This window comes from Clarias gariepinus, chromosome 18 (genome assembly GCF_024256425.1).
Source record: "Clarias gariepinus isolate MV-2021 ecotype Netherlands chromosome 18, CGAR_prim_01v2, whole genome shotgun sequence".
NCBI lineage: Eukaryota > Metazoa > Chordata > Actinopteri > Siluriformes > Clariidae > Clarias > Clarias gariepinus.
Window position 1 is genome coordinate 24,685,204 of NC_071117.1, and position 10,055 is coordinate 24,695,258.

The 10,055-nt window shown below is 40.2% G+C and overlaps 1 protein-coding gene across 1 annotated transcript; it reads left to right on the forward strand.

Annotated features, from left to right (window-relative positions):
* The first annotated feature begins 81 nt into the window (after positions 1–81).
* Positions 82–9,097, forward strand: LOC128506660 (tripartite motif-containing protein 16-like). Its single transcript, XM_053477217.1, has 5 exons — positions 82–773; positions 1,760–1,855; positions 2,349–2,582; positions 8,058–8,214; positions 8,381–9,097. The coding sequence occupies exons 1-5, from the start codon at positions 177–179 to the stop codon at positions 8,911–8,913; spliced, it is 1,617 nt and encodes a 538-aa protein (XP_053333192.1). The 5' UTR covers positions 82–176; the 3' UTR covers positions 8,914–9,097.
* The last annotated feature ends 958 nt before the right edge of the window (positions 9,098–10,055 follow it).

Below are 10,055 nucleotides of genomic sequence, written 5' to 3' on the forward strand. Positions count from 1 at the left end.
CCTGTTCTCTCTTTCTCCCTCTCTCACTCTCATTCTCAGCCATTTTCTTCATGCTCTTTGTCTCAAACACACAAACAGGAAGCCACATCTACTTATTTCAGAGAAAACCAATCTGATCTCCAAAAGCTGCTCTCACACTCTTACTTTCTCTTAGTGTGTGGATGAAATAAGGAAAAATGGCTGAGGCCAGGATTTTAGATCACTTATCAGCGGATCAATTCACCTGTCCATTGAGTTTAGGTCTCCTAAAAGATCCAGTGACGATTCCCTGTGGTCACAGTTTCTGTAAGATGTGTATTAATGACTGCTGGGATAAGGAAGATGAAAAGGGGGTTTATAGCTGTCCTCAGTGTAAAGACACTTTCACACCGAGGCCTGTTCTACGCAGAAACAACATGCTGGCTGAACTGATGGAGAAACTGGAGAAAGCTGGAGTCCAAGCTGCTTCTCCTACTCACTGTTACGCTGGACCTGGAGATGTGGAGTGTGAAATCTGCACCGGAAGAAAACACAAAGCCCTTAAGTCCTGTCTGATGTGTCTGACCTCCTTTTGTGAGACTCATCTTAAACATCATCTTGAAATTCCAGGTTTGAAAAAGCACACCTTAGTTGGAGCCTCATCAAATCTCCAGGAGAAGATCTGCTCTCAACACGAAAAACCAATCGAGATCTACTGTCGTACTGACCAAAGGTCTATTTGTTCTTTGTGTATGTTGGATAATCACAAAGTTCATGACACTGTATCACTTTTAGCAGAGAGAACTGAGCAACAGGTAAGAATGAGACATCTATGTGGTTTTTTTGTTTATCAATGGCTTTAATCATTTGTCAGATTTAATCATTTGTCAGTTGTTGCAACGGTTGACCATAGTTCTCAAATAAAGAAGCATGCAAGGCAGTGTGTAGGCACAGAAACTGACTTAATTCTTACAAGAATTATTTAAATACATTATATTACACTGTAAAAAAAAATCTTTTAAAAAACGGTCAAATGAATGGCAGCAATAGATGGCAAAAAAAATGTAAAATTAAGCTATAAAACTCTAATTTATATTATGTGCAAAAACATTAAATTTACAGAAATTATTTCATCTTTTACATAGAAATTCTGTTACTTTTATGTTACTCCGTTACTTCCGTTTTTCAAAAATTTTATGGTTAAACACCTTCAATAAAGCACCAGCACTAGAAGTCAGTTAAACACTGTTATTTTACAAATTGTTCCAAAATGTATACAGTATAACACCTTTTATTAAAACAACACCACTAGATGTTTAGCAGCAAAATGCTTTCATTTTATAGTTTTTTCCTAAATTATTACAAACGCCTTCAATAAAGCAACAGCATTAGATATTTAGCAGAGAAAAACTGTTATTTTACAAGTTTTTTTTTTAAAGAAAAACACCTTATAAGATCAAACACCTTTACATGAAGCAACAAAATGAGTATAGAATAGAAATCAGTATTTTTTAGTATATTTTTCAGTAATTAATTATTACTTAAAATAACAGTCGACTTCTGTCAAATGTCTGCAATTTTACGAGATTTGCATGTTTTTTTTTAAAAAAAAGGAAAACTTCTATTAAATTCTAACGTCATTTTCTGTAAAATTCTGTAGATTTTTTTTTAGATTACATTTCAGTGTGTTGTGTTTATACAACTAATAAATTAATTTGTCCTCCTCACCCGTCTTAGTCATAATACTGTTAGACAGCTTCAGTGAAATTTGGAGCAGATGATAAACATGATTTGTGTACAGTGTAATCTAAAGGAGGAGCAGATGAAATCACAGCAGAAAATCCAAGAGAAGCAGGAGATCGTGGATGAGCTGAAACAGGCTGTGATCACGATTAAGGTGAGCAGTGAGCAGACACAGAGATGCTCCTATAAACACACACAACATCAATAACCAAGCATTAAGAGTCACAGTAAGAGAGGGTAAAATGGTAAAGGTTTAAGTGAACCTGCTCCCAGGTGTAAAGTCCTGTTTGACTGTACCCAGTCAACTTAAAGTGGAACTAAACTTGTACGTGTAAAGAATACAAGCACATCGTTTCTGTGCATAACTGGTTTGGATGCATGTCTGACCTGAGACCTGGTGATACATTTTGCCTGAGGAAGACTTCACACTTTTGAGGTTTGTCCTAAACTTAATAAGTTCTCACAGCAGGACCGAAAGAAACCTGATACATGAGACAGTCACATTCAGGGGCAGAGACAATGGTTTTACCCAGAAGGCCATGTTCTGACTGCTTGCTGCTGCGACTTATATACAGTACCATATAATAGTACATGGTGTGTGTGTGTGTTTGTGTGTGTACTGTATGTGTGTGTGCTTTCCTTACCAGTCTCGTGCTCAGACGGCAGTGGAGGAAAATGAGATGATCTTTACTGAGATGATCAGCTCCATGGAGAAGAAGCGCTCGGAGGTAACAGAGCTGATCAGAGCTCAGGAGAAGGATGAACTAAGTAAAGCTGAACGACTTTTGAAGCAACTGGAGCAGGAGATCTCTGATCTTAAAAGGAGAATCACTGATCTGGAGGAACTTTCACATACACAAGATAACCTACATTTCATTCAGGTAACATTTTAGATTTACAGAGCGTGCTATTGGTCACATTTTCTTTCTATGTGTTGTTAGCACAAGTGAAGAGCAGAATAAAGTCCGGTACCACTGTTTGACGCTTCACATATGCAATTTTATGCAATGCAGGAATATAATATTTATTATATTATATAATGCCAAATGACTTCTATTCAATTTATCTTCATAAATTCACCTTCTCATGCATATGCAGTATTATCATGTAGACGCACAAAAGGCATCCACAAGAGAGTTTTCTGGTCAGGGAAAAGATTCAGACAAAGGTTGAGAGTTGCATGCTCTCATCTCCACTGTTCTTCTCAATATCTCTCTAGACTAGACAGTTTTCCTAATTCTATCTGAAGTACACCAGAAAGTAGTCTGTTTATCTGTCCCAAACATTTCCATTTTTGCCATTTACAATGATATGCTTCAAAAATCACTGTACACATCTTTTTGTGTAGACTGTTGGGTCAGAATACCCACAAAATAACTTTTTTATGAAATATCACAAAATTATCCATGTTTTTTGCTGTCAACATTTAGCTTTACAAAGCAGGACACTCTAAGGTGTACTGTTAAAAAAGTAGGCTTTTAAAATTAAGCTGATGTTTTTGGATTGCCTGCTGGTTAATAACATACAGTAATGAAGTCTTTGTTACTGGTTGGCTTTGCTGCTCCTGATATAACATCCCCTCCCTTAGTGTCCCCATCTTTAGTTAGTTTATGCCAAGGTAAGAAATTCTTCCATGCATTCAGTGTCTTTACCAGTGATGTTGATTTCCCTGTCAACATTGCTCTTAATCTTCATTGTTTTGGCTTTATCAAAGTCAGTAAAGCAGTAAAGCAGTATTAATGTTAATATTTGTCTGAGCTTCTGGTATGTGTCTTCAAGTTTTTGTGATTTACGTTTACTGCTTTACTAAATGTCTGCTTACAAAAAGTGGCAAGTCATCAGCATGGTACGAATTTAGATTCCTAAAGGTTTATGCTGAATCAAATGAGTTGTAGTGGGTCATTTAAAAAAGAGAACCTGTTGTTCCCGGTTTCTTAAATGGCAGCCTGCGAAATGTTAGAAATATTACTGTAATTGTGTCATAAAGTGTAGATTTAAGTGTTGTTTAGGCGAGAATGCATGTGTGTACACCTCAAAACCTCCATCGGTTATTGAAGATAGCGTTTATTTAAAAAAATCACCCGAACACTTTTATTTGTATTTTTTTTTTTATATTTCTAAGTGGCATTCTTTGGTATAATACGGTTATGGTATAATATATTGTGACTGTGTAATGCATCCTGTACGCTGCGTTCCATTTGCAATATACCCGGTGTCCTCAAACCCTCAAGTCTGCACTTCCAAATCAATCTGTTCTTTGTATTCTTAGAATTGAGGAACATTAATGTTAACTACAAAAAATGCCTCAGGTTACTTTGCTGTAACTCTGTTCCCTGAAAAAGCGGGAACGAGATGCTGCATGAAAACGCTATGGGAACATCTTTGTGTTGCCAGTTGTGAAGCATGTGTGTATCACACACGCCAAATCTTGGCATATATAACCTCGGTCAGGTGACGTCATTCGATGAAGCACACCTGCAGGTTATAAATGTAGCTTTTTCAGGGAACAGGGTTACAGCAAAGTATCGCAAAGGCGTTCCCTTTCAAAAGCTACACTTGATGCTGCGTGAAAACGCTATGGAAACGAGAATACCAACGCCACCGCACTGCAAGTGTGTAAACCCCCAGGGTTGTGTAGCATGTGCTCACAAAGGCCTAGGAGGTCTCAGAGCTAGCTCTGGGAGGCTGACTCGAGGACCCGTGAGCCCGAAGTTGCATGAACATCCAGACTATAAAATCTGAAATATAGTGCGGAGAGGACCAACCTGCCGCATAACACACTTGCTGCAAGGGGACACCACTTGCCAGCGCAATAGATGAGGCAATCCCCCTGGTCGAATGAGCCCTGATTCCTAGAGGCGAAGTGTGACCACGCGCCTCGTAGGCTAGGGCAATAGCATGTCTCACCCAATGTGACAGCGTTTGGCATAAAAAAGGCCGTTCTGACTTACGCCACTGGCTAGCGTGGTGGACGTAAACCTGAAGAGTGCGTACTGAACACAGTAAGTGAAACTTTCCTGCTCTGGAGCTGTAAAAGCCGGAGGACAGGAGGCTTAGAGGAAGACTGGGTGCATGGTCAAGAATAAAAATGGTTCTGGTGAGGATGCAGAATAACTCTGATTAGCCCAGGGGCAAAGTCTAGGTAGGAAGGGAAGCCTGCAGATCTCCAATTCTTTTAAAAAAGGAAATATAAGAGAAACCATCTTAAGGTCAGAAGCCATACAAGCGCTGACTCTAGTGGTTTGGAAGGGGTGTCAACCAGACCACATCGGTCAGAAGATGACACGCCGAAATAGCGGCTACGTACATATTGAGGGTACTAGGGCATAAGCCTGAGGACAACTTTTCTTAAAGAAACTTCAGCACTGAAACAATTTGGCAGGGGACTGGGTCTACATGTTTAGACACACTGTGCAACACTTTCAAATACCCTCACCTTGAGGGCAAAAGTTCTTCTAGTGCATGAAGGTTCCAGGGCTCCCAGCTTTATATGCCCTGGAATGTACATCGCCCTGTGGGCGCCCTGAGAACCTGGTGCGCTAGCTATTCAAGCGGCGCGAGCACAGTCCGCCCTGGCGATTATGTACGAGAGCTTCCGTAGTGTTGTCCACCCACACTAGGACATGGTAGCCTCCACTGCTGGAGGAGGTGTTTCAGGGTCAAAATAAAGCCATAATTTCTAGGCAATTGATGTGCCATGCGAGAAGATAGCCTCTCTAGCTCCCTTGGATTGGACGGCCATCTAAGACCGCACCCCAGCCTGTGAGGGAAGCGTCTGTCGTTAGCGTCTTGCAACGACAAAATGCATGTAGAGTGGGACCCAAAGTCAAAAACCGGGGTCTGAACCACATAGAAAGGGTCAGAGCCCTTGGCGCATAACCCTTATTTGCCACCGGGGATTGGCCCTGAGTAAAATCCCCTAGCTTTTAGCCACAACTGAAACGATCTCATGTGCAGAAGGCCCAAAGGTATCACTGTGGACGCAGCTGCCATGAGACCTAAACATTTCTGAAAGTGATGAACAGTGACTTTCTGGCCTAGCTTGGTTTCCTTCAGGGTGTTGGAAATGGATTTGACACACGCAGGAGACACCTGTGCCCGCATTGTGATCGAATCCTATGTGACACCCAATTATGTTGTGAGAACGCTTTTATGGCGTTGAGTCTCAATCCTAAGGAACAGAGATGAGTTAGAACGACATCCCGATGTCGAAGCGCTAGCTCCTGAGACTGAGCCAGAATCAGCCAGTCGTCTAATGTGCGGGGGGGGTGAGCTAGACCAAATGGGAGGACTCGATACTGGTAAGCTTCGCCCCCGAAAGTGAACCTTAGGAACTTCCTGTGTTGTCGCAAAATTTCTCTGTGAAAATATCCGTCCTTCAGATCAATTGTCACAAACCAATCCCTTCGTTGGATTTGAGAAACAATCACTTTGACAGTCAACATTTTGAACCTGTCTTTTTTTTGGATAGCGGTTCAGCCCGTGAAGATCTAAAATCGGACGCAGCCCCCCGTTTCTCTTGGTAACCAAGAAATGACAACTGTAGCAGCCTGACTCTTTCTCTGGTAGAGGAACATGTTCTATGGCCCCTTTTTCCAGCAACATCTGTAACTCCAGAGTCACCAGATGCACCCTTTCCGGTTTGATGGAAGTGGAGAACACGCCATTAAAATGCGGAGGGCGATGTAAGAACTGGATCCTTGTAGCTCTTACTACAGTGCTTAGTACCCAAGGAGATATACTTGGCAGTAGCTTCCACGCTTCCAGTTTCTCCGAAATGAGCAAAAGTTTTGGGCGTTAGACGGGGGGTGTTAGATGTTCTGCATCCTAAAACATGGCAGAAAAAGACCAAAAAACTAACATTTCTTGGAGTGTGGTGTTGTCCGAAACACCAGTGGTGGCGGAGCAAGAACACCGACCTCCTAGGGGTGCCAGAGAGAACACTTCATCTTTGAGAGGAATTCTACGCGCCCCTCCCCAGATGGAGGCACCCCCATGGTCCTGGGCGAATGAGCCTCAGAACTTCTTCTTCGTAAAGAAAACAGTATGTAGGTCCGACTTCTTTGAGGCGGATTGCAAAGCATAGCACGCCGCACCCCAGTCTTACGAGGGGGTGCCCAGCTCATAATACTTTCTCTCTGTGCTTCACGCCTGGCAAGAGTCAGACCCGGTCAGTCCCGACTCTTGAGCACTGCTTTGTTGCACAATGAGACAGGTCTGTGGCTCGGCGTAATTCCAGGAACGCCATTGAAGAGCCCTGCCAGAGCTCAAGTCTTTCAACAGGTCAGCCTGGTAAGCCTGCAAAACCACTATGGTGTGCAGTAGAGCACCAGCCTGATCAGCTGCCTGAAAGCTTTTCCCCACCAGGAAAGATGTCAGTCAGATGACTTCTCCAGATGACGCCACCTGACTGAGGGTATATATGCCAAGATTTCGCGTGTTTGATACACACATGCTTTACAACCGGCAACACGGAAAGATGTTCCCATAGCGTTTTCACGCAGCATCAAGTGTAGCTTTTGAAAGGGAACAGTGTCTTCCCACCTAGGGGTTTCTCCAGCATACTGTATATCAGATTGATGGACATGAGTCCTCATCTGTTAAATTTTTGAAGATAACAATTTTTTCAGCCCACATTTAATCAATAATATTTCTTTGTTCTTGTTCTTAATGTTATGTTGAAGTAAATGAAAGTAATAGCTCTAAAGGACGTCTTTTCAGTTTTTATAGACTGCTGTAGAAAGCATCCTTCTTCTTTACATCAACATCCTCTTAGTGTCCTACTCTTAGACTTTTTCTGATTTCCTTTACTATTTGATACAATGTCCTCAAATTATAGTATCCTTCTTTGATTTTGTATCATTTTTTAAATCACATAAACTAAATCACAGCCTTAAATGCCTTACGTTGCTTGGGGCCAGGCATGACAGACCTGTGTGTGTACCAGTGGTCCCAGTATGTCAACCTTTGCCAAGCTCCTGCTATCTTAGAGTACATCTAATTTTTTTTTTATTCATTTATTTTAAAGGGCATGTTTGAGGTTAAAGACAGTTCTTGACATGACTCAAACACTTTTATCTATAAAATATTGTCAATTCTAGGGTTTTTAAACAATCAGAAGGTGATTTTAAATAACTGAATCTGACTTAAGCAGGTGTATAATCTAACTCTAAATTCAAGAAATTCTTTCTGCTTAACATACTGATATGTTTTGTCCCAAATCTCCAACAGCTTTGGCAATCTTTGCAACCAATTAGGCCATGCATTTGCATTTCCAACACTAAATTTTCTTGTTTAAAATCAGAAGAAAAATCACCTTTCCCCTTCTTAGGTCTGTTTTGCTTTTCTTTCTGTAGAGGTTCCATTCTCTCTGTCTCTCGTCTGGACGTGATTCACCTTGCATCATTGTCCATCCGCAGCTCTCATATGATGGCCTTAGAAATTCTCTCTCAGAGCTGAAAAAGAAATTTAAGGAATTCTGCGAGGAGGAATTCCACAAAATCCCTCCATATGGTAAGAGAAGCTGTTTTTGCTGAAACTAAACACAATGATTTGCTCGGGAAATATACATGGAAATGACTTTCCATTTTAAAATAATTAAAATAGGAAGTTTTGGTTTATTAAAATGTATTTAAAATGAATATACATTCAAAGTATTAATTTATATTTTTTATTTTAGATTTCTGTTATCTGACACTGGATCCCAACACAGCACATTATTTACTCCGTTTGTCTGAGAATAACAGAGTGGTGACATGTAGTAGAAAAAAGCAGCTGTCCGCTGATCATCCAGAGAGATTTGATTCGTATTATCAGGTGTTGTGTAAGGAGAGTGTAAGTGAACGCTGTTACTGGGACGTGGAGTGGAGTGGTGATGGAGGTGTGGAAATCGCAGTCTCATATAAAGATATCAGCAGAAAAGGACAGGGTAAAGAGTGCGACTTTGGTCGCAGCAGTCAGTCCTGGAGTCTGTGCTGTTCTCCTTCCTCTTTCTGGTTCTATCATGATGACATTAAAACTGATCTTAGCGTTCCATCTTCCACCAGAATAGGCATATACGTTGATCACAGTGCAGGAAGTCTGTCCTTCTACAGCGTCTCTGACAAGATGAAGCTCCTCCACAGAGTCCACACAACATTCACTCAGCCTCTATACGCTGGGTTTAAGCTTGTTTTGTATTCAACTTTAAAACTTAATGACAAAATAATGTAGTGTGGTGTTTTATTATATGTAACAGGAGGATGCAGAACTTGCACAGTTACTAATCGTTGTTTAGGTATAATAAAACTTTAAAACAGTAAAGTCTGGGCTCAGCTACACTGTTGTACAAAAAAAGTTTTTTTCATTTTCATGTTTTTATTTGTGTGTTTTTGTTAATAAAATATTAATGGGCATTTACACCATGCGCTTTATGACAATTCCACTATTCATATGTATGTTCTGTTAAAAAAATCAAAAGATTGTTAGTTATTTTGTTTTATTATTTTATAAAGTGTTATCTTTATAAACCCTGGTTCTAGTTTTTCATTTTTACACACTACAGTTTGCATGTCAATTACTTTTATTTATATTTTGGTTAAGGTTTTTAATATGGTACACACAAAAAACAGTTATTCTTACAGAATTTTGTTGACAAACAAAGTGAGCTGCTTTTTTACAGCAGGTCTAAGGATTTGTATAATGGTCCCACTTAAAATTCCTACTAATTCTTCAGTGGGTGCAACAGACATAAAACTTTGTATGCAGGAAAATTACAGTATATTAAGGAAAAATTATCCTGTTTAGTATCAGTATCTAAATACTTGGTCTCTTATTAAGGGCCCCAAGTGCGATGACTTCAGCTCAATTATGTCATAGTGTGTAAGGGGCCCTATTGTTTTTCCAATGATTTTTTTTTTCAAGTATCTATGGCTTTTGGGGGCTTTTTTGGGCTTCTTGGGGTCTTAACATGTTTTAAAATGATTGTCCATGTGTATAAGACATGACGTTTCAAGATTAAACACAAGTTGCTCAGCATTTCAATGTTTAGTAAATACATTTAGTTGTTTACTATTTAGTATTTCAAACCTTTAACAAATAGACCTGCCTGAAACAAATCAGTAACATTATTGCTACTGAGTTGAGTCAAAAGTCACAATGTGTCACAAACCCTTGTTGTTCTTTTTTTGTTGTTATTCCCACGCTGTCATGTCTCTCTATACGCGGTCATACAGGGGCATCAAGGAGAAATGTTTGATACTTATCCTTGATGCCACGCCAACTGACTGCATGTCACATTTAGCCATAGGTAAATCTGCCACACCAAGGAGGCCATAGAATGGCCGATAGCACGAGCTGTTTGTTTAGTCGCGCGT